Source organism: Oncorhynchus keta, chromosome 6 (genome assembly GCF_023373465.1).
Source record: "Oncorhynchus keta strain PuntledgeMale-10-30-2019 chromosome 6, Oket_V2, whole genome shotgun sequence".
Taxonomy (NCBI): Eukaryota; Metazoa; Chordata; class Actinopteri; order Salmoniformes; family Salmonidae; genus Oncorhynchus; species Oncorhynchus keta.
The window spans coordinates 19,750,763-19,775,204 of NC_068426.1; the positions used below are offsets into that span (position 1 = coordinate 19,750,763).

Consider the following 24,442-nt stretch of genomic DNA (forward strand, 5'->3'; position numbering starts at 1 on the left):
AGGGGGGAACCCAAGAGCGCACTCAGCAGAAGAAACCGGAATGAATGCACAAACTGTTTATTGAACACAGCAAATGGGGAGTGCAGAAGCGGGGCAGCTCAGATGAGTTGCAATAACCAGGAGTGTAGAGTGAGGTTGGAGTTGGCAACGTGGAACAGGGGAATCCAAGGTAATGGTGGTGAGTAATATCCAGAGCAAGGTGGTTGGTGGTGAGATGTGGAACAGGAGACAGAGCGGTTCTGCAAGGAGGACAAAAATTATGTAAGGGAGATGGCAGGAATGAGTATATGTAGAGTTCTTGATTTATGGGACAATATGCAGCTGGTAGGGATTAGCTCTAACTCCAGCACACCTGTCTCCAACCACAACGAGAGAGAGAGAGAGAGAGAGAGAGAGAGAGAGAGAGAGAGAGAGAGAGAGAGAGAGAGAGAGAGAGAGAGAGAGAGAACTGAAGGTTAGAACAACACCGGAGGGGCACCAGAGGCCGTTGTGGAAGCAGATGTGACAGTACCACCCCCTCTACAAACGCTACCTGGCGCACGACCCGGCTTGTCTGGGTGTGAGGTGTAAAAATCCTGTAAAGAGGGAGGGATCCAGAATATGACGACGCTGTCAGGATTTGGCCAGGGTTGTTCCGGTTTTGGCCACTAGATGCCCCCATTGTGCTTTTTGACCCTTTTGTTTTCCCTTGTTCCCAGTTATTTTTTGCACCTGTGCCTCATTTCCCTTGATTGTATTTAAACCCTTAGTTTTCCTCAGTTATTTGCTCTGTGTTTGAATGTTAGTACCCAGCCCCAGTGATGCTGTGAACATTTGTTGCTCCAGTTGGACTCTCTTGTGGTACTCTGTTTTTGTTCTTGTTTATTTATTTTTGATTAGCTTTTGAGGCTTTTTTCTGCTGTACCTACCACCTTGTGGATTTACCTTTTGACTTGGAGGATTACCTTTGTTCTCTTGGAATTACTTTTGACTTTGTGGATTTATATTTTTGCCTGAAGAACTTTCCTTTTTTACTTTATTAAAACTCTGTCTCAAGTACTGCTGTGTCTGCCTCGTCTTCTGGGTTCTGCCGACTATTCGTGGCTCAGTTTGCTAAGTGACTGTTTCTCACACCGGAGACTCGGGTTCGTAACCGGGTCCTGACAGAAACACAGAGCCTAGATGAACCCAGAGGCAGCCAGTTCCCAGGACTTTATTGCCACGCTGTCCAAACACGAGGGGACTGTCCAACCAACTGTCCAGCCACGAAGCTGCTTTGGATCAGCAACAGGCCTTAATGCCTAGACATTCTCATCTTCTGTCGGAGATGCTGACTTCCATAAAGCAGATATCTGATCGACTTCCCCCGGCAACAGCTCCCGCCCCAGTACCTCAGATTCACGTGCCCATGGCTGAACCTCGTCTGAACCTCTTCTTCCGCCTCCCCAACGGTTATCAGGTGATCCGAGTGCTTGTAAGGGGTTTTTCACCCAATGTTCTCTCTCCTTCGAGCTGCAACCCTCGTCGTTTCCCACCGACCCATCCAAGATCGCATATATCATCACCCTGCTGTCGGAAAAAGCCCTGGCCTGGGCTACTGCTGTGTGGGATGCCAAAAGTCTCTGCTGTGCCAGCTACTTTGCCTTTGCTGAGGAATTCAAGCGAGTGTTTCAAGGTCCTACCAGCGGCCCTGACTCAGCCAAACAGCTCCTGACTCTCCGCCAAGGTCGGCGCAGCGTGACAGACTATGCCATCCTGTTCCGCACGGTGGCAGCAGCGAGTGGCTGGAACGACGAGGCGCTCATGGTGTGCTTTCTGAAGGGTCTTTCCGACACTATCCAAGATGAACTGGCCACTCGGGAACCACCGGACAGTCTCGAGTCCCTGATCAAGTTGGCCTCGCGCATTGACCAGCATCTGAGAGAGAGAGAACTCAACCGTAGACCTCTCGCCTTAGCCCCTATCAGTCCCAGCTCAGAGTCCCCACCTTTATCCTCACTGGCTCCACCGGAACCCATGCAGATAAAACGCATCTCTCAGGCTGAAAGAGACCGCCGGATGAGGGAGCGATGCTGTCTATATTGCGGCAAACCGGGTCATTTCCGCTCCACGTGTCCCGGGCTCCAGGGAAACGCTCTGTCCCGTGCAGACCTGGGGGGACTGTAACCGGAAACATAACCTTCTCCCATCCGTCCAACTCCCGTCTGCTCATTCCAGTCACCCTTTCCTGGGACAACCACAAGCTTCACCTTCAAGCCTTGGTAGACTCTGGAGCCGCAGGTAACTTCATGGATGGTGTCTGGGCGAAGGAGAATGGCGTTCCCTCTGAACCTCTAAGTGACACCATGAGGGTTACTACCTTGGATGGAAGCCCTTTGAGATCTGGACTTGTCACTCGTGTCACTACCCCCTTGCGACTTTCAGTTTCCCAACACCAGGAAGTGATGAACTTTCATCTGATTTCCTGTTCCGAGTTCCCTCTCGTCCTTGGATACCCCTGGCTTCACAGCCATAACCCTCACATCGACTGGTCTGTGGGCACTATCAAGCAGTGGGGTCCTACGTGCCAAGCCACTTGTATCTTCCCGAGTTCCCTGAGTTCTACTCCCGAGTCTCTAGAATCCATCGACCTGTCCCGAGTTCCCGAGTGTTACCATGACCTCAAACCGGTATTTAGCAAACAGAGGGCCACCATTCTACCACCCCATAGACCTTACGATTGCCCCATTGACCTGTTTCCGGGCACCTGTCCCACCAGGGGTCGGATCTTTTCCCTAGCTCCCACCGAATGAGCTGCTATGGATACCTACATCAAGGACGCTCTGGCAGCAGGCGTCATGCGTCCATCCACCTCTCCGGCGGGAGCAGGGTTTTTCTTTGTGGCCAAAAAAGACTGTGGATTACGTCCTTGCATCGACTACCGGGGACTCAATGCCATAACCGTCCGTAACCGCTACCACCTACCCCTTATGGCCACAGCCTTTGAGCTGCTCCAGGAAGCAGTTGTCTTCACTAAGCTTGACCTGCGGAACGCATACCATCTTGTGCGTATCAGACCCGGTGACGAGTGGAAGAGCGCTTTCAACATGCCTACTGGTCACTACGAATACTTGGTGATGTCCTTCGGCCTGACCAACGCCCCGGCTGTGTTCCAAGCGCTCATAAACGATGTGCTTAGGGATATGCTTAACATATTCGTGTTCGTTTACTTGGATGACATCCTCATCTTTTCGAGCTCCCTTCAAGAACACACAAAGCATGTCAGACAAGTACTCAAACACCTCCTAGACAGCCATTTGTACGTTAATTCGGGAAAATGTGAATTCCATTCATCCCGAGTACAATTCCTGGGATTTGTAGTGGAACCCGGTCGAGTCCAAATGGACTCCAGGAAGGTAGGGGTGGTAGCGGATTGGCCCACCCCCAAGTCCGTTAAGGAAGTTCAGCGTTTCCTGGGCTTCACAAACTTTTACCGCAAGTTCATCAAGAACTTCAGCTTGGTGGCAGCCCCTCTCTCAGATTTAACCAAGGGTGGAAACGCAAGGTTTTTGTGGGGAAAAGAAGCTGAGACGGCCTTCCAAGGACTCAAGCAGCGCATCCTCTCTGCTCCCATCCTGACACTACCGACTGCGGATGAACCTTTTGTAGTGGAGGTAGATGCATCAGAGGTTGGTGTTGGAGCTGTCCTGTATCAGAGGGGTGAAGACAAGAAGCTCCACCCTTGCTTCTCTTCTCACACCGGCTTACCCCGGCCGAGAGGAACTATGATATGGGGGATCGTGACCTCCTCGCGGTTAAGATGGCATTGAAAGAATGGAGACACTGGCTCGAGGGGGCTTCTCACCCGGTTCAAGTGCTTACGGACCACAAAAATCTGGAGTATATCCAGCAGGCGAAGTGGTTGAACTCCAGACAAGCTCGATGGTCTCTTTTCTTCAACCGATTCCAGGTTATCCTCACCTACCGGCCCGGGTCAAAGTATCTCAAACCGGATGCCTTGTCCCGAGTCTACGCTCCTGCCATTCGAGACGACACTGACATGCCTGTCCTTCCTGCTGCTCAGATCGTGGCCCCGATCTCGTGGCAAGTTGAGGATACGAGCTCAAGCTATCGAACCGGATCCGAAAGGAGGTCCTGCCAATCGGTTGTTTGTCCCCAAGGCAGCGAGGACCCAGGTCCTTCTGTGGGGGCACTCCTCTCGCCTCACCTGTCACCCGGGCGTAGGTCGCACCTTGGAGTTCATCCAGCGAAAGTTCTGGTGGCCCACCATAAAAGAAGACGTTGCCACTTTCGTCAAGGCCTGCCCCGTGTGCTGCCAGGGCAAATCTTCTCACCTACGCCCTCAAGGACTCCTTCACCCTTTACCTGTTCCCCACAGACCCTGGTCCCATATCTCGTTGGACATTATTACTGGCCTTCCTCCGTTCCATGGTAATACTACTATCCTAGTCATCATCGACAGGTTTTCTAAGGCGGCCAGGTTCATCCCCCTGACTAAGTTAGCTTCTGCCAAGGAAACTGAGTCGGTAATTAACCATGTGTTCCGAGTCTTCGGCATTCCTCAAGATATGGTTTCCAACAGAGGTCCCCAGTTCGCCTCAAGGTTTTGGAAGGCCTTCTGCCAACTCATAGGGGCCTCTGCCAGTCTATCTTCAGGGTACCACCCGGAGTCCAACGGCCAAACAGAGAGGATGAATCAAGAGCTGGAAACCACCCTCAGATGTATGGCCCTTAACAACCCGTCCACATGGTCGTCCTTCATTGTTTGGGCCGAAAAACGCGCACAACACCTTGCGCTCCTCCTCCACTGGTATCTCCCCGCACGAGAGTCAGTTTGGCTATGCCCCTCCATTGTTCCCGGACCAGGAGGCAGAAGTCTGAGTGCCTTCAGTCTTGAAGTTCGTCAGACGCTGTCGGCTTACGTGGAGGAAGACCCGTCTTAAATCTTCTGCGTTCCTCACAGCGGTACCAACAACAAGCCAACAGACGTCGCCGTCCCGGGCCTACCCTGCGCCCCAGCCAGAGAGTCTGGCTCTCCACAAAAAACTTACCGCTACGGGTGGAGTCACGCAAGCTGTCCCAGAAATAAATCGGTCCCTTTAAGGTTGCCAGGAGAGTGAACCCCGTTTCATATCGCCTACACTTACCCAGATCCCTGAAGATTAATCCCACGTTTCACATTTCCTTATTAAAATGTGTTGTTTTTTCTCCCCTTGTCCCGGCAGACAGACCTCCCCCTCCGCCCCGTGTCATCGGAGGTCAGCCGACTTATACAATCCATCGGATACTGGATTCCCGCCGGGTGCAGCAGTCCTGGTAGTATCTGGTGAACTGGGATGGCTACGGTCCCAAGGAGCGCTCCTGGGTTCCTGCCAAAGACATACTGGACCCTGACCTCATTCGACAGTTCAGGGCCCTCCACCCCAAGAAAGCTGGTAGGAACGTCAGGAGCCGTTCCTATGGGGGGGGGGATTTGTCAGGATTTGGCCAGGGTTGTTCCGGTTTGGGTCACTAGATGACCCCATTGTGCTTTTTGACCATTTTTCCCCCTTGTTCCCAGTTATTTTTTGCACCTGTGCCTCGTTTCCCTTGATTGTATTTAAACCCTTAGTTTTCCTCAGTTCTTTGCTCTGTGTTTGAATGTTAGCACCCAGCCCCAGTGATGCTGTGAACATTTGTTGCTCCAGTTGGACTCTCTTGTGGTACTCTGTTTTTGTTCTTGTTTAATTATTTTTGATTAGCTTTCGAGGCCTTTTTCTGCTGTACCTACCACCTTGGGGATTTACTTTTTGACTTGGAGGATTACCTTTGTTTTCTTGGAATTACTTTTGACGTTGTGGATTTATATTTTTGCCTGAAGAACTTTAATTTCTTACTTTATTAAAACACTAGGTGACTGTTTCTCACACCGGAGACTCGGGTTCGTAACCGGGTCCTGACAGATGCGGCACCCAGCTACGCTCCTCAGGCCCATATCCCTCCCAGTCCACCAGATACTGCCACCCGCGGCCCCGATGGCGCACTTCCAACAGCCACCGGACTTTATAGGCAGGATGGTCGTCGATAAGACGAGTGGGTGGAGGAGCAGCTGCAGGAGGGGACAAGGGACTGGAGCAGACTGGTTTAATTAATGAAACATGGAAGGTGGAGTGAATCTTGAGAGAGTCCGGGGGTTTTAGATGAACAGCAGAAGGGTTTATGACATGATCAATCTCGAAGGGGCCAATGAGTCGGGAGCTAGTTTTTTCGAAACCACTTTCAGAGGCAAGCCCTTCGAAGAAAGCCATACCCTTTGGCCTGGAGTGTAGACTGGAGCCGCAGCACGACAACGATTAGCCTTGGATTGGGTCCTGGCAGAGGCACGAAGAAGAGCATTCCGGGCCCTCCTCCAAGTGCGATGACAACAGAGCATGTTGTCCTGGACTGAGGGCACCGCTTCTTCAACCTCCTGTGCAGGGAACAAGGGAGGTTGGTAACCCAGAACACACTCAAAAGGAGACATACCTGATGAGGTGTTGATGAGGGTGTTGTGGGTATATTCCACCCAGGGTAGCTGGGCACTCCAGGAGGAAGGGTTAGCTGAAGTAACACAGCGTATAGCAGTTTCCAACTCCTGGTTGGCCTGCTCGGTTTGACCGTTGATCTGGGGGTGATAACCATACGAAAGGCTGACCTTAATGCCCAGAGCTGTGCAGAAGGCTCTCCAAACCTGGGATGTGAACTGGGGACCTCTGTCAGAAACAATGTCACTCGGGATGCCATGCAGTCGCAAAACATGGGATACCAGCAGATCCACAGTCTCCCTGGAGGACGGAAAGCTTGGAGAGGGGAATGAAGTGAGCCGCTGTAGAAAATCGGTCAATAATAGTGAGGGTGACTGAGTTACCATTAGATGGGGGAAGCCCAGTGACAAAGTCCAACGCTATTTGTGACCAGGGGCAACTAGGTATGGGAAGAAGACGAAGCAGACCAGATGTAGGTTTGGTGGAGGTTTTATTCTGGGCACAGATCGAGTAGGCTGAGATGAATTCCCTAGTGTCTCTCTCCATGGTGGGCCACCAAAATCGCTGACGTAGGAAGGTGACTGTCCGATTCATGCCAGGGTGACAGGTGAGGTGAGTAGAATGGGCCCATTGAAGAACATCAGAATGAACTGAATCTGGCACAAACAGAGCCTTACCAGGACCGTTTCCAGGATCAGGCTGGTTTAGCTGAGCCTGACGAACACGGGCCTTAAACTCACAGGTGACAGCAGCAACAATGCAGGAGGATGGCATAATGGTCTCAGGCTCAGCACCTTTGTTGTCTGTGGTGAATTGACGAGAGAGGGCATCAGGCTTGGTATTCTTAGATCCGGAGCGATAAGTGAGTGTGAAGTTGAATCTACCAAAAAGCTATGCCCACCTGGCCTGCCGAGAGTTGAGACGTTTGGCGGTCTGAATGTAGGCTAGATTCTTACGATCCGTCCACACAATGAAGGGATGTGCTGAACCCTCTATCCAGTTACGCCATTCCTCCAGAGCCAGCTTAACAGCCAAGAGTTCACGGTTGCCTACTTCAAAATTTCTCTCTGGAGATGAGAACTTGCGGGACAGAAAGACACAAGGATGGAGCTTCTGATCCAAGGGAGAAAGTTGAGACTGCCCCTACCCCAGTGTCGGAAGCGTCCACCTCGAGGACGAACTGGAGTTCTGGGTCTGGCTGGGTAAGGATAGGAGCAGAAGTGAAGCGGTGCGTTCCCCGGAATGCTGCCTCTGCCTCAGGGGACCAGTGGAATGGAGTGGAGGTTGAGGTGAGAGGAGTGAGAGGAGCTGCCAAACGACTAGTCACGGATGAATCATCTATAAAAATTGGTAAACCCCAGAAAACGCTGTAACTGCTTCAGATTCATGGGCGCAAGCCACTCTGTGACTGCCCTAACCTTGGCAGGGTCCATTCGTAGCTGTCCTTGAGCAATAATGTAACCCAAGAAGGATACAGAGGAAACATGAAACTCCCATTTCTCAGTCTTGACAAATAGCTTTTTCTCCAATAGCCTTTGGAGAACTTGGGTGACGTGTTGCTTGTGAGCCGCAATGTCCTTCGAAAAAATAATAATGTCATCCACATATACAAAAACAAAATGCCCAATGACATCCCTCAGGACATTATTCACCAGGCCCTGAAAAACGGCCGGTGTGTTAGTGAGGCCAAATGGCATTACGAGGTACTCAAAATGTCCAAGTGGTGTGATGAATACTGTCTTCAACTCGTCTCCCTCTCTGATGAGGACAAGGTGGTAGGCATTCCAGAGGTCCAGTTTAGTAAATACAGTTGCACCATGGAGGGGGGCAAAAGCAGAACTAATAAGTGGCAAGGGATACTTATTCCCGATGGTGATACTATTCAACCCATGGAAGTCTATGCATGGCCTCAGTGACCCATCCTTCTTGACAAAGAAAAATCCAGCTCCCACTGGAGAGGAAGAAGGCCTGACATGTCCGACAACCAGGGAGTCCTGGATGTATTCCTCCATGGCTTCTTGCTTGGGCGAGAGAGGTTATACAACCTGCTACTAGGGAGGGGAGCTCCAGGCTGAAACTCAATAGCACAGTCGTAAGGCCGATGAGGCGGCAGAGATGGGGTGTGGTGCTTGCTGAATACAGGAGCTAGACCGTGATATTCTGGAGGAACAGAAGACAGGTCTGAGGGTTCTGGAATGGACTGGGGTGCAGACAAGGCAGGATATATGGCAGAATGTAGACAATTAGAATGGCAAAATGTACTCCAAGTAGTAACCCTTCCGATAGACCAGTCAATCTGTAGGTTGTGTAGCTTTAACCATGGATGGCCCAGAACCAGAGGTGAGTGAGCACAGTCGATGATATGGAAACTGACCTTTTCCTGGTGATTACCAGAGAGACGCAGGATAACAGGAACCGTTTTCTCCAAAACACGGAAGAGTAGTTTTCCATTGAGAGCGTTGGCTTCCAAAGGTGAATCGAGCAAAACAGTGTCCAGGCCCAACTGTTTAACAACCCCTCGGTCCAGAAAACTCTTGTCGGTGCCTGAATCAATGAGAGCAGGCAGAGTAGGGCTGTTGCTTTATTGAACACAGCAAATGGGTAGTGCAGAACCAGGGCAGCTCAGATGAGTTGCAATAACCAGGAGTGTAGAGTGAGGTTGGAGTTGGCAGCGTGGAACAGGGGAATAGGTCCTGGGGGAAATCCAAGGTAATGGTGGTGAGAAATATCCAGAACAGGGTGGTTGGTGGTGAGATGTGGAACAGGAGACAGGAGACAGAGACAGAGCGGTTCTGCAAGGAGAGGACAAAAATGATGTAAGGCAGGGAAACATGCACAGCAGAGCAAACAGGATCTAGAGCAAAGACAAAAGGCTAGAATCATAACTAACAGATAATAGATTACAATTTGGCAGCGTGGAGATGGCAGGAATGAGTACATGTAGAGGTCTTGATTTATGGGACAATATGCAGCTGGTAGGGATTATCTCTGACTCCAGCACATCTGTCTCCATCCACACAATCACACCAAGGGAGAGAGAGAGTGAGAGAGAGAGACTATACAGGGGGAGAACTGAAGGTTAGGACAACACCGGATGGACAACAGAGGGCGTAGTGGGAGCAGATGTGACAAGTTCCTCTCTAGTTTTCTTCCTAGGTTCCTACCTTTGTAGGGAGTTGTTCCTTGCCACAATGCTTCTACATCTGCATTGCTTGCTCATTTGGGGTCTTAGGCTGGGTTTCTGTATAAGCACTTTGTGACATCTGCGGATGTAAAAAGGGCTTTATAAATACATTTAATTATATGTCCGGGTTTTCAACGCATGGCCAGTACTCATCCCACCCTGACGCTGATCTTATGTTGATGCTGTTTTCTGAATTTCTCAATGCTCTGTGTGCCCTGGCTTCCTTTCATATTCAAATAGGAGAGGAAGAGATGATGAGGGGGCTGGGTATCTCCCTCGATATTTTGCTCCATTCTCTCTTCAAACACTAACAAAACAAGAATCCACAGCACACACACACACACACACGCACGCACGCACGCGCACACACACACACACACACACACACACACACACACACACACACACACACACACACACACCCTGGAATAGACTAAAATGAACAGCTTTGTATGCGTAAAAAACATGATAGCTCTATCCTTGTGGCACTGTGGACTAATTCCATGGATAGAGAACAGAAGATTATAGGTTTGAAACTCACTGATGGCTCGTCACAATAAACAATGATTAATGCCGAAGGAAATTAATTTCCATGTGTCCTATCTGTCCTTGGAGTTAAAACAAAGTTATCCCAAAATAAGCTAGCAGTGTTATTGAAACGTTCAGTAAACATTTTAAGGAAGCTATTAAAAAAACTCCAAATAACTTATCGGTATTTGGTATTTTATTAGGATCCCCATTAGCTGTTGCAAAAGCAGCAGCTACGATTCCTGGCATGAAATATGACATAATACAGAACATCTGTTGTTGTCTCACCTACTGTTTTAGCTAGCTTTCCCAAATCAACACCTGTGATTACTGTATGCCTCGCTGTATGTCTCTCTCAAATGTCAATATGCCTTGTATACTGTTGTTCAGGTTAGTTATCATTGTCTTAGTTCAGAATGGAGCCCCTAGTTCCACTCTTCATACCCCTGATACCTCCTTTGTCCCACCTCCCACACATGCGGTGACCTCACCCATTACAACCAGCATGTCCAGAGATACAACCTCTCTCAACATCACCCAGTGCCTGGGCTTACCTCTGCTGTACCCGCACCCCACCATACCCCTGTCTGCGCATTATGCCCTGAATATATTCTACCATGCCCAGAAACCTGCTCCTCTTATTCTCTGTCCCCAACGCTCTAGGCGACCAGTTTTGATAGCCTTTAGCCACACCCTCATACTACTCCTTCTCTGTTCCGCGGGTGATGTGGAGGTAAACCCAGGCCCTGCATGTCCCCAGGCACCCTCATTTGTTTACTTCTGTGATCGAAAAATCCTTGGTTTCATGCATGTCAACATCAGAAGCCTCCTCCCTAAGTTTGTTTTACTCACTGCTTTAGCACACTCTGCTAACCCTGACGTCCTTGCCGTGTCTGAGTCCTGGCTCAGGAAGGCCACCAAAAATTCTGAGATTTCCATACCCAACTATAACATCTTCCGTCAAGATAGAACTACCAAAGGGGAGGAGTTGCAATCCACTGCAGAGATAGCCTGCAAAGTAATGTCATACTTTCCAGATCCATACCCAAACAGTTCGAACTACTAATTTTGAAAATTACTCTCTCAGAAATAAGTCTCTCACTGTTGCCGCCTGCTACCGACCCCCTCAGCTCCCAGCTGTGCCCTGGACACCATTTGTGAATTGATCGCTCCCCATCTAGCTTCAGAGTTTGTTCTGTTAGGTGACCTAAACTGGGATATGCTTAACACCCCGGCAGTCCTACAATCTAAGCTAGATGCCCTCAATCTCACACAAATCATCAAGGAACCCACCAGGTACAACCCTAACTCTGTAAACAAGGGCACCCTCATAGACGTCATCCTGACCAACTGGCCCTCCAAATACACCTCCGCTGTCTTCAACCAGGATCTCAGCGATCACTGCCTCATTGCCTGTATCCGCTACGGAGCCGCAGTCAAACGACCACCCCTCATCACTGTCAAACGCTCCCTAAAACACTTCTGTGAGCAGGCCTTTCTAATCGACCTGGCCCGGGTATCCTGGAGGTTCCCTCGGAGAGTTCATCAATGAGCTTGATGCCTTGATAAGCTCCTTTCCTGAGGACGGCTCACCTCTCACAGTTCTGGGCGACTTTAACCTCCCCACGTATACCTTTGACTCATTCCTCTCTGCCTCCTTCTTTCCACTCCTCTTCTCTTTTGACCTCACCCTCTCACCTTCCCCCCCTACTCACAAGGCAGGCAATACGCTCGACCTCATCTTTACTAGATGCTGTTCTTCCACTAACCTCATTGCAACTCCCCTCCAAGTCTCCGACCACTACCTTGTATCCTTTTCCCTCTCGCTCTCATCCAACACTTCCCACACTGCCCCTACTCGGATGGTATCGCGCCGTCCCAACCTTCGCTCTCTCTCCCCCGCTACTCTCTCCTCTTCCATCCTATCATCTCTTCCCTCTGCTCAAACCTTCTCCAACCTATCTCCTGATTCTGCCTCCTCAACCCTCCTCTCCTCCCTTTCTGCATCCTTTGACTGCATCCTTTGATGTCCCCTATCCTCCAGGCCGGCTCGGTCCTCCCCTCCCGCTCCGTGGCTCGACGACTCATTGCGAGCTCACAGAACAGGGCTCCGGGCAGCCGAGCGGAAATGGAGGAAAACTCGCCTCCCTGCGGACCTGGCATCCTTTCACTCCCTCCTCTCTACATTTTCCTCCTCTGTCTCTGCTGCTAAAGCCACTTTCTACCACTCTAAATTCCAAGCATCTGCCTCTAACCCTAGGAAGCTCTTTGCCACCTTCTCCTCCCTCCTGAATCCTCCCCCCTCCTCCCTCTCTGCAGATGACTTCGTCAACCATTTTGAAAAGAAGGTCGACGACATCCGATCCTCGTTTGCTAAGTCAAACGACACCGCTGGTTCTGCTCACACTGCCCTACCCTGTGCTCTGACCTCTTTCTCCCCTCTCTCTCCAGATGAAATCTTGCGTCTTGTGACGGCCGGCCGCCCAACAACCTGCCCGCTTGACCCTATCCCCTCCTCTCTTCTCCAGACCATTTCCGGAGACCTTCTCCCTTACCTCACCTTGCTCATCAACTCATCCCTGACCGCTGGCTACGTCCCTTCCGTCTTCAAGAGAGCGAGAGTTGCACCCCTTCTGAAAAAACCTACACTCGATCCCTCCGATGTCAACAACTACAGACCAGTATCCCTTCTTTCTTTTCTCTCCAAAACTCTTGAGCGTGCCGTCCTTGGCCAGCTCTACCGCTATCTCTCTCAGAATGACCTTCTTGATCCAAATCAGTCAGGTTTCAAGACTAGTCATTCAACTGAGACTGCTCTTCTCTGCATCACGGAGGCGCTCCGCACTGCTAAAGCTAACTCTCTCTCCTCTGCTCTCATCCTTCTAGACCTATCGGCTGCCTTCGATACTGTGAACCATCAGATCCTCCTCTCCACCCTCTCCGAGTTGGGCATCTCCGGCGCGGCCCACGCTTGGATTGCGTCCTACCTGACAGGTCGCTCCTACCAGGTGGCGTGGCGAGAATCTGTCTCCTCACCACGCGCTCTCACCACTGGTGTCCCCCAGGGCTCTGTTCTAGGCCCTCTCCTATTCTCGCTATACACCAAGTCACTTGGCTCTGTCATAACCTCACATGGTCTCTCCTATCATTGCTATGCAGACGACACACAATTCATCTTCTCCTTTCCCCCTTCTGATGACCAGGTGGCGAATCGCATCTCTGCATGTCTGGCAGACATTTCAGTGTGGATGACGGATCACCACCTCAAGCTGAACCTCGGCAAGACGGAGCTCCTCTTCCTCCCGGGAAGGACTGCCCGTTCCATGATCTCGCCATCACGGTTGACAACTCCATTGTGTCCTCCTCCCAGAGCGCTAAGAACCTTGGCGTGATCCTGGACAACACCCTGTCGTTCTCAACTAACATCAAGGCGGTGGCCCGTTCCTGTAGGTTCATGCTCTACAACATCCGCAGAGTACGACCCTACCTCACACAGGAAGCGGCGCAGGTCCTAATCCAGGCACTTGTCATCTCCCGTCTGGATTACTGCAACTCGCTGTTGGCTGGGCTCCCTGCCTGTGCCATTAAACCCCTACAACTCATCCAGAACGCCGCAGCCCGTCTGGTGTTCAACCTTCCCAAGTTCTCTCACGTCACCCCGCTCCTCCGCTCTCTCCACTGGCTTCCAGTTGAAGCTCGCATCCGCTACAAGACCATGGTGCTTGCTTACGGAGCTGTGAGGGGAACGGCACCTCAGTACCTCCAGGCTCTGATCAGGCCCTACACCCAAACAAGGGCACTGCGTTCATCCACCTCTGGCCTGCTCGCCTCCCTACCACTGAGGAAGTACAGTTCCCGCTCAGCCCAGTCAAAACTGTTCGCTGCTCTGGCCCCCAATGGTGGAACAAACTCCCTCACGACAGATTGACAGCGGAGTCAATCACCACCTTCCGGAGACACCTGAAACCCCACCTCTTTAAGGAATACCTAGGATGGGATAAGTAATCCTTCTCACCCCCTAAAAGATTTAGATGCACTATTGTAAAGTGGCTGTTCCACTGGATGTCCATAAGGTGAATGCACCAATTTGTAAGTCGCTCTGGATAAGAGCGTCTGCTAAATGACTTAAATGTAAATGTAAATGTAAGGACATTGACCTCATCCCATCACTGGTCATTCTTTAAAAGTAACTTCCTCACCACTTTAGATAAGCATGCTCCGTTCAAAAAATGCAGAACTAAGAACAGATACAGCCCCTGGTTCACTCCAGACCTGACTGCCCTCGACCAGCACAAAAACATCCTGTGGCGGACTGCAACAGCATCGAATAGTCCCCGCGACATGCAACTGTTCAGGGAAGTCAGGAACCAATACACGCAGTCAGTCAGGAAAGCTAAGGCCAGCTTCTTCAGGCAGAAGTTTGTATCCTGTAGCTCCAACTCCAAAAGTTCTGGGACAAGTCCATGGAGAACAAGAGCACCTCCTCCCAGCTGCCCACTGCACTGAGGCTAGGTAACACGGTCACCACAGATAAATCCATGATTATCGAAAACTTCAATAAGCATTTCTCAACGGCTGGCCATGCCTTCCGCCTGGCTACTCCAACCTCTGCCAACAGCTCCGCCCCCCGCAGCTCCTCGCCCAAGCCTCTCCAGGTTATCCTTTACCCAAATCCAGATAGCAGATGTTCTGAAAGAGCTGCAAAACCTGGACCCGTACAAATCAGCTGGGCTTGACAATCTGGACCCTCTATTTCTGAAACTATCCGCCGCCATTGTCGCAACCCCTATTACCAGCCTGTTCAACCTCTCTTTCATATCGTCTGAGATCCCCAAGGATTGGAAAGCTGCCGCAGTCATCCCCCTCTTCAAAGGGGGAGACACCCTGGACCCAAACTGTTACAGACCTATATCCATCCTACCCTGCCTATCTAAGGTCTTCGAAAGCCAAGTCAACAAACAGGTCACTGACCATCTCGAATCCCACCGTACCTTCTCCGCTGTGCAATCTGGTTTCCGAGCCGGTCACGGGTGCACCTCAGCCACACTCAAGGTACTAAACGATATCATAACCGCCATCGATAAAAGACAGTAATGTGCAGCCGTCTTCATCGACCTTGCAAAGGCTTTCGACTCTGTCAATCACCATATTCTTATCGGCAGACTCAGTAGCCTCGGTTTTTCGGATGACTGCCTTGCCTGGTTCACCAATTACTTTGCAGACAGAGTTCAGTGTGTCAAATCGGAGGGCATGCTGTCCAGTCCTCTGGCAGTCTCTATGGGGGTGCCACAGGGTTCAATTCTCGGGCCGACTCTTTTCTCTGTATATATCAATGATGTTGCTCTTGCTGCGGGCGATTCCCTGATCCACCTCTACGCAGACGACACCATTCTATATACTTTTGGCCCGTCATTGGACACTGTGCTATCTAACCTCCAAACGAGCTTCAATGCCATACAACATTCCTTCCATGGCCTCCAACTGCTCTTAAACGCTAGTAAAACCAAATGCATGCTTTTCAACCGATCGCTGCCTGCACCCGCATGCCCGACTAGCATCACCACCCTGGATGGTTCCGACCTTGAATATGTGGACATCTGTAAGTACCTAGGTGTCTGGCTAGACTGCAAACTCTCCTTCCAGACTCATATCAAACATCTCCAATCGAAAATCAAATCAAGAGTCGGCTTTCTATTCCGCAACAAAGCCTCCTTCACTCACGCCGCCAAGCTTACCCTAGTAAAACTGACTATCCTACCGATCCTCGACTTCGGCGATGTCACCTACAAAATGGCTTCCAACACTCTACTCAGCAAACTGGATGCAGTTTATCACAGTGCCATCCGTTTTGTCACTAAAGCACCTTATACCACCCACCACTGCGACTTGTATGCTCTGGTCGGTTGGCCCTCGCTACATATTCGTCGCCAGACCCACTGGCTCCAGGTCATCTAGAAGTCCATGCTAGGTAAAGCTCCACCTTATCTCAGTTCACTGGTCACGATGGCAACACCCATCCGTAGCACGCGCTCCAGCAGGTGTATCTCACTGATCATCCCTAAAGCCAACACCTCATTTGGCCGCCTTTCCTTCCAGTACTCTGCTGCCTGTGACTGGAACGAACTGCAAAAATCGCTGAAGCTGGAGACTTATCTCCCTCACCAACTTCAAACATCAGCTATCTTAGCAGCTAACGATCGCTGCAGCTGTACATAGTCTATTGGTAAATAGCCCACCCATACTGTTTTTATTTATTTACTTTTCTGCTCTTTTGCACACCAATATCTCTACCTGTACATGACCATCTGATCATTTATCACTCCAGTGTTAATCTGCAAAATTGTAATTATTCACCTACCTTTTACCTAAATGTAAAAGGCACATGTAGCCTACATATCAATGCATACACAAAAACTTTTAGGGCAAATAGGGATTGTCGTTGTGCAGTGAGGTGTTAATAGATCATTTCCGTTCTCAGAGAATTTCCGTTAATTTCAGTGAATTTCCGGTTAATTAAACCTCCCAGGAAAACGTTCAAGGAAACAGAGTTAAATGTTCTCAGAACCTCCCTGAAACCTAAAAATAAACAGAACAGGAGAAATTCAAAACATATTTTAAAAAATGTTCACTTTTACCAGTCAGGAAATGTATGGCGTCGTTACTACAACCAATGTGAAACCAAAAAAACACGTTTTCACAACTTTCAAGGAACCAAATGTACTACTGAATACATAGTAGGTTTTCCTCCATTCAGACGGGGTTGATGCTACCTCTTTCCTTCTCTATTATTTTCTTAATCCTACAACCCATCCTCATCTTATCTTCAGTCACAACATCCTGTATTACCAGCCTCCTGCCTCCCTTGTTTTATCACTCTTTCTTCTAACTTCTAATGAGACGTTGTTGCTAGGTAATGCATAGGTGGCAAGTTGAAGGAATTGACAACTTAAGTCTGCTTAGGAATGGCTGATTTTAAGCCTTGTGGGGTTCTTTGCACAATTGTGTTTCTATTTTGAAATCGTGTTCTCTTCCTCCCCCTCTGTCCAGCCCATAATTTCTCCTCTGTGTATTCACTAACCCTTCTGTACCAACAACCCTCTCTGAAGTATACTAACATCTCTTTTCTGTCTGTACTAACAGTCCTTTCTGTCGTGTCCTTCCCCTTTTCTCTGTCATCTGTTAACCCAGTTCTCTGTCCCCCAGGCTGATGGGAAGGGAATGGACAGTGGCCTCCTGCCTGATGCCAACGGAACAGAGCCCAGCCCGGGAGGACAGAGGGAGGACAGAGGGAAATGGCAGAAGCCGCGGATCAGTCGTAAATCTCTGATGAAGTGCTGTCTCGTCAAATGGATCATCGACAACACAACACGAGCACAGGGGCCAGGTAGGTATGGGACAGAGCAGAACTAACTACCCAACTAACTACTGTAACTAATATGAGGCTCAGTCATCCCAGCCACAGTGTTGTATGTGTCCTACCCTGTTTGGGATAGCTGGGGTGGAGTGAAGATGAAGGCGGAGTAGAGGGGGAGGGGATGCAGTCTTTCAATCCCCTGGCCTATACTACTGATTACATTATTTCTGATGCATCTACCCTATCTTATTGGACTATATTTAAATCTCTCTCTCTCTCTCTCTCTCTCTCTCTCTCAATAAATCTCTATTCATTCTAGCTCCCTCCACAGTCACAGTAAACTGATTGCTGTAGGGCTAAATGTTTTATTGTTGACTATTTATTTTTCTCTCAATTCTTATAAATGGTTTTAGGAGGCATTTATACTTGACAAAAATATAAACACAACATGTAAAGTGTTGATCCTATGTTTCATGAGCTTAAATAAAAGAGCCCAGAAATGTTCCAGATGCACAAAAAGCTTATTTCTCAAAACATGTCTCAAGTTTTGAGGGAGCGTATAATTGGCATTCTGACTGCAGATATGTCCACCAGAACTGTTGCCAGAGAATTGAATGTTAATTTCTTTACCATAATGTCATTTTAGAGATTTGGCAGTACGTCCAACAGGCTTCACATGTGTCGCGCTTCATGAGGACAAATGGTGGTCACACCAAATACTGACTGGTTTTCTGATCCACGCCCCTACCTTTGTGACCTTATGTATTTATTTCAGTTGACTGATTTCCTTATATGAGCTGTAACTCGGTAAAATCTTTGAAATTATAGCATGTTGCGTTTATATTTTTGTTCAGTGTAGGAAGCTTAAAAATATTACTGAAATAAAAATGCCAGTGTTAACAGTAATATACCTGTCATCTCTCAGCAGATAGAGAAGAGCTGCCTCCTGACAGAGACTATAGCCAGTCATTTTGTCAATTGATCTTATTCGATTATCGATGATTTGATTCAAAGCCTTGGTGGATTATTTCGTTTCAAATCATTTCCATACCCTTACCAAGTACAACACATGCAAATAGAGAGACATCCAAGGCTATGCAAAATATTGTTAAATAAATAGGGGCTGTTGAAGAAAGAATATATTTTTCACTTTTCTATCCAGCACCTGAACTATGGGTTAAAGCATGAGCTGAGTATGGAGGGAATAGTAGAGTGTCTGTTGCTGCTTATACCACGTTTGCCCTCATTTTCTCTACCTATCTAAATGATTGACATTGCCCTTCTGTGCGTGCAGAATGGGGTTAACATCTGCACGTGCACTCACCGGAGCTAAGAGACCCTTACCCATTCTCTACCCCCAAACCCCCATCCCGCCCCCAAATTAACCCCTTCATCGCCCTTCTGCCCTGCCTCAACTCATCCTACTCCAGTAAGGAACCCCAAATACAACCATGTCTAGGGATCTACATCTGCTGGATAGTATCACTCATTACATGACATAGTAGAAGTACTCTCTGTGCACACCAGATGGTACACTCACTCTTTCTGGTAGTCTCAGAACTATTCAGAATTGTTTAAGTGATGGAGAGAGAGAGAGAGAGGAGACTTCATCAAATAAATTAGATATACAGACATTGTCATCCTGTGAATCAGGGAAGAGACTCAGGAGGTATGCTAATTTGATAGAATGCAGACCTAACCGACTGTGAAATTAGTCAAAACAGAAAAATTTTACATCTGGTTAGAAATGATCACAGAGAAAAATGTCCTTGTGTGTGCTACCAATATCCCCCCAATATAATTCCCATACTTTAACAATGACAGCTTCTCCATCCTAGAGGGGGAGATCAACAATTTCCAGGACCAGGGACATGTACTAGTCTGTGGCAACCTAAATGCCAGAACTGGACAAGAACCTGACCCTCAGCACGCAGGGGGACAAACACCTACCTCAACTCAGAGTCTCTTAGAGCATTCACAGTCAGTCCACTGACACCCCTATCTGATCACAACAAAATCACACTCTACTTGAACAGAGCTATGCTCAATCATGAGGCATCAAAGCCAAAGGAACTGAATAATATTAAGAAATGCTATAGATCGAAGGAAAATAGTGTGGAAATCTACCAAAAAACAATTAATCAACAACAAATTCAATCCCTTCAAGACAATTTCTTGGACAAAGGGTTTCACTGTAATAGTGAAGGTGAAACTTGGCAGTAGAAATCCTAAAAAGTATCATTTCAAGCAGACAACCTAAGAAATTTTACAAAATTGACAAATGGTTTGATGAAGAATGAAAAAACCCAAGAAAGAAATTGAGAAACGTATTCAAACAGCAAAAACATATACATGATCAAATACAAATCTTAGAATCAGCTATTAAAGACTGGAGAATCCAGTGGGTTCTGGTAACTACATAATTGCTTCAACAGCAACCTTGGAAAAATCCTCTGCATGATCATTAACAGCAGACTGATACATTTCCTTAGCAAAAGCAGTGTACTGAGCAAATGTCAAATTGGCTTTTTACCAAATTACCGTATCACAGGCCACGTATTCACCCAACACACCCTAACTGACAAACAAACAAACCAAAACAAAGGCAAAGTCTTTCGACTCTTTCGACTCAATTTGGCATGAGGGCCTGCTATACAAATTGATGGAAAGTGGTGTTGGGGGGAAAAACATACAACATTATAAAATCCATGTACACAAACAGAAAGTGTGTGGTTAAAATTGGCAAAAGTCAATAGTTTGTAGACGCACCTTTTGCAGCAATTACAGCTGCAAGTCTCTTGGTGTATGTCTCAATAAGCTTGGCACATCTAGTCACTGGGATTTTTTGCCCATTCTTCAAGGCAAAACTGCTCCAGCTCCTTCAAGTTGGATGGGTTCTGCTGGTGTACAGCAATCTTTAAGTCATACCACAGATTCTCAATTGGATTGAGGTCTGGGCTTTGACTAGGCCATTACAAGACATTTAAATGTTTCCCCTTAAGCCACTCAAGTGTTGATTTAGCAGTATGCTTAGGGCCATTGTCCTGCTGGAAAGTGTACCTCCATCCCAGTCTCAAATCTCAGGAAGACTGAAACAGCTTTCCCTCAGAATTTCCCTATATTTAGAGCCATCTATCATTCATTCAATTTGACCAGTTTCCCAGTCCCTGCCGATGAAAAACATTCCCACAGCATGATGCAGCCACCACCATGATTCACTGTGGGGATGGTGTTCTTGGGGTGTTCTCTTGCACCAGACATAATGTTTTCCTTGTTGGCCAAAAAGCTCAATTTTAGTCTCATCTGACCAGAGTACCTTCTTCCATATGTTTGGGGAGTCTCCCACAAGCCTTTTGGCGAACACCAAACGTGTTTCCTTATTTTTTTCTTTAAGCAAGGGTTTTTTTCTGGCCACTCTTCCGTAAAGTCCAGCTCTGTGGAGTGTACGGCTTCAAGTGGTCCTATGGACAGATACTCCAATCTCCACTGAGCTTTGCAGCTCCTTCAGGGTTATATTTGGTCTCTTTGTATCCTCTCTGATTAATGCCCTCCTTGCCTGGTCCGTGAGTTTTGGTGGGCGGCCCTCTCTTGGCAGGTTTGTTGTTGTTGAATGTTTTAATAATGGATTTAATGGTGCTCCGTGGGATGTTCTAAGTTTCTGATATTTTTTTATAACCCAACCCTGATCTGTACTTCTTCACAACTTTGTCCCTGACCTGTTTGGAGCGCTCTTCATGGTGCCGCTTGCTTGGTGGTGCCCCTTGCTAAGTGGTGTGGCAGACGCTGGGGCCTTTCAGAACAGGTGTATATATACTGAGATCATGTGACAGATCATGTGACACTTAGATTGCACACATGTGGACTTTATTTAACTAATTATGTGACTTCTGAAAGTAATTGGTTGCACCAGATCTTATTTAGGGGCTTCATAGCAAAGGGGTTATTAAAGTTGTTGTTTTTTTCATTTCACTTCACCAATTTTGGCTATTTTGTGTATGTCCGTTACATGAAATCCAAATAAAAATCCATTTCAATTACAGGTTGTAATGCAACAAAATAGGAAAAGCACCAAGGGGGATGAATATTTTGCAAGGCACTGTATAGACATAATATGACATTTGAATTGTCTTTATTCTTTTGGAACTTTTGTGAGTGTAATGTTTACTGTTAATTTTTTTGTTTATTTCACCTTTGTTAATTATCTATTTTCCTTGCTTTATCAATGTAAACATATGTTTCCTATGCCAATAAAGCCACTAGAATTTACATTAAATTAAGACATAGAGCTGTACTGTAATTGTTTGGGACTATTGGCCTTAATGCTGCTCTCATTACAGTTGTTAATGTTTGATCCGAAGAGTATGTTATTAATGCCGATATGCCATCTACATCTGTCTTTAACGTAAGATCGATCAGCACTTTGTACTGCTGTCTTTGTTTCAAGGCCGTGTTTTTTTACGCACACTACGTAGCTGCTGCTCAAACTGCCACTTCCTTTACTTCCTGTCTTTACTCACCCTCCTCTGAACCATGATGATGTAGCCTATGTCTCCTCATATGTTAACCAACACCATCCCATCTAACTGATTTTTCGCTTCTCAATGATCATGCAAGTATGGAAGAGTAGGCTACCAAGCTGTTCCACCTCTGTGCAGCCGAATGTTATAGGCAGCTGAGCATGTGTATCCCGACAGGTAACCAAAGTCTGCATCACCCGGCACCCTTATGTCGTTTGTCAACTACTGCTTTAGACTGCCTACTATTGGTGATGATAATCTTCATAGTTATGCTGCCATGTTTTAGCGAGAGTTGAGGAAAAAAGACCTAGCCAAAGTTTGCAATGAATTTGAGAGACTGCCTGTCTCTGTCTTGCTTGAAACAGACTACCTTTGTTTTGTGCTTATGTTTGCAATACTGTTACAACACACAACAAAGTTGGTACGGACATGTCGATCATGTATTTTGTGTACAACATGATAGCTGCATGTAGTCTAACACCCCTCCTGAAAAAATAACATGAAATCGTGCTTGAGGCATAGAATTTATAGTTCGAATATGTCGACCATATCGTTAGTGTAGAGAAGCAGGACAAATGTAACACTTTTTTTTAGTTTTGTTCCTAATTACTCAGAGATCGATAGAGCTAGATACATAATATTTTATGACAAACAACTTATATATATTATATATTGCCTCTACCATTAGGAATTGTAATTTAATTTCTATGGTAAATACATTTAAATTAAATAGACAGAGAACAGAACTACCGCAACATTACTTTTGTACCTGCCGGTGGGTCGGGAATAACCACAGCCTTGGGATGGAAGTAACAGCTGGCGAGAAGTGCACAATATTTGTCTCATCGCCATGTTTCTGGTTTGTAATGCTTGTTACTTTCAACAAATGTACTATAAGCCATCATTTCATGTTTGTGTCGATTTGAATAATTAATCCTATAGGTTCGAAATGTATGAAAATGAACCATGCATCAACATTGTAATGTTACGCAACCACAATATTTTGCCTTACAATATGAATCAGATTAAAATGGATCACATAATAGCTACATTAACCATCATGTTCTTATCTCACTTTAATTGGAATGTAGTAGGATATGTTTTTCACCATTTTTCAATGATTATTCATGCTTAGTTGACCAATTATGTGCGCTCTAGCTGTCCTTGTCACGCGCACTCCTCTTGTCTTAAGAAAATAAACGGCTTTATTCTCTTCACAAACAGCAAACTCATCATGCTTATTAAATTTCCTTGGCTTTACATAAGGTATTTGACCTCCAGAATTATAAATATATGTTTAACCACTAACCTGCATTTAAAAGCTTATGTGAGAAGCTGATCCATCAAGTCAATTGATTAAGGCATAATTCTACTGAGGTCATATCATTTTCAAACATTGTCACTTGTTGATACATTGCTAACATTATAAAAGCAATATGAACTAGCGGAGACAATGGCCTGTGCATAAATGTTTATTTTATTTTATTCCCGGTCATCTGTTTACATTGTTTTACTGTAATTTCACCCAGGCTAACACCCAAGACTAGCTAGCATGATACTTGAAACCTATGCTGTCATTTAGTAACTAGATAGGATAAGAAAATGACATGTTTGGAACCTTAAACAACTGAACACAATTCTACAACCGAAAAACACTTCAGGTCTGTTTTAGCTCAAAACCCCTTTTTTGTTGATAACTCGGTGAAACATGGTCGGAATGGGCTGTTGTTTCGCAGGGAGGTCGTCCTCCACATTAGGAATGCACTGACCTGACTGTGCATCATTCTAGCTTCTGTGGTGTTACATGAGAAAATGAGCATTACTTTTGCACCGTGTTGCTGTCAATGAGGGAGATGCAGCAGTGGGAGACTGAGCAGAAGTTACGTAACAGAAAAATCCTGCGCATCAGAAATCTCCATATGAATAGCCAAGGCAAGTCAGATTTCAGAAAATCCATAACCGCAGCCACTCAGTTTTTTTAAAAATGGTCTATTACATGAGCTAACCTTATACCATATGCATGGATAGAAGGGTCTGCCTGGTGCTGTTCTGGCAGTTCACATGGTTATAGAGACATCTGGGGCGGCAGGGTAGCCTAGTGGTTAGGGCGTTGGACAAGTAACCAAAAGGTTTGCAAGTTCAAATCCCAAGCTGACAAGGTACAAATCTGTCGTTCTGCCCCTGAACAGGCAGTTAACCCACTGTTCCTAGGCCGTCATTGAAAATAAGAATTTGTTCTTAAATAAAGGTTAAAAAAAATACACATTTAATCAGTGGACTAAATATGTTCTGTGATCATTCTGATAGTAGTGGTTTGCTCCCTGTGGAAATAGAGTTGACAGTGAGGAAACTTCTCCTAAAAGGCATTTTTTACTCT

At 47.1% G+C, this 24,442-nt stretch overlaps 1 protein-coding gene and 1 long non-coding RNA gene across 3 annotated transcripts in view; one reads left to right on the plus strand and one right to left on the minus strand.

The window, feature by feature from the left end:
• LOC118385178 (calsenilin-like) overlaps positions 1-24,442 on the plus strand; it is a 43,537-nt gene that overhangs the window by 5,706 nt on the left and 13,389 nt on the right. The window contains exon 2 of the mRNA XM_035772091.2: positions 17,398-17,578. Coding sequence (XP_035627984.1) covers positions 17,398-17,578 — 181 coding nt within the window. The remainder of the gene's footprint in view (positions 1-17,397; positions 17,579-24,442) is intronic.
• On the minus strand, positions 56-24,406 carry LOC118385180 (uncharacterized). 2 transcript variants are annotated; one of them, XR_004825968.2, is made up of 3 exons: positions 22,066-24,406; positions 8,857-9,274; positions 56-239 (listed from the first exon to the last, which is right to left on the minus strand). It is a non-coding gene; the product is annotated as an uncharacterized LOC118385180 (long non-coding RNA). The 2 variants fall into 2 exon arrangements; XR_004825969.2 differs by lacking the exon at positions 22,066-24,406 and adding an exon at positions 9,647-9,743.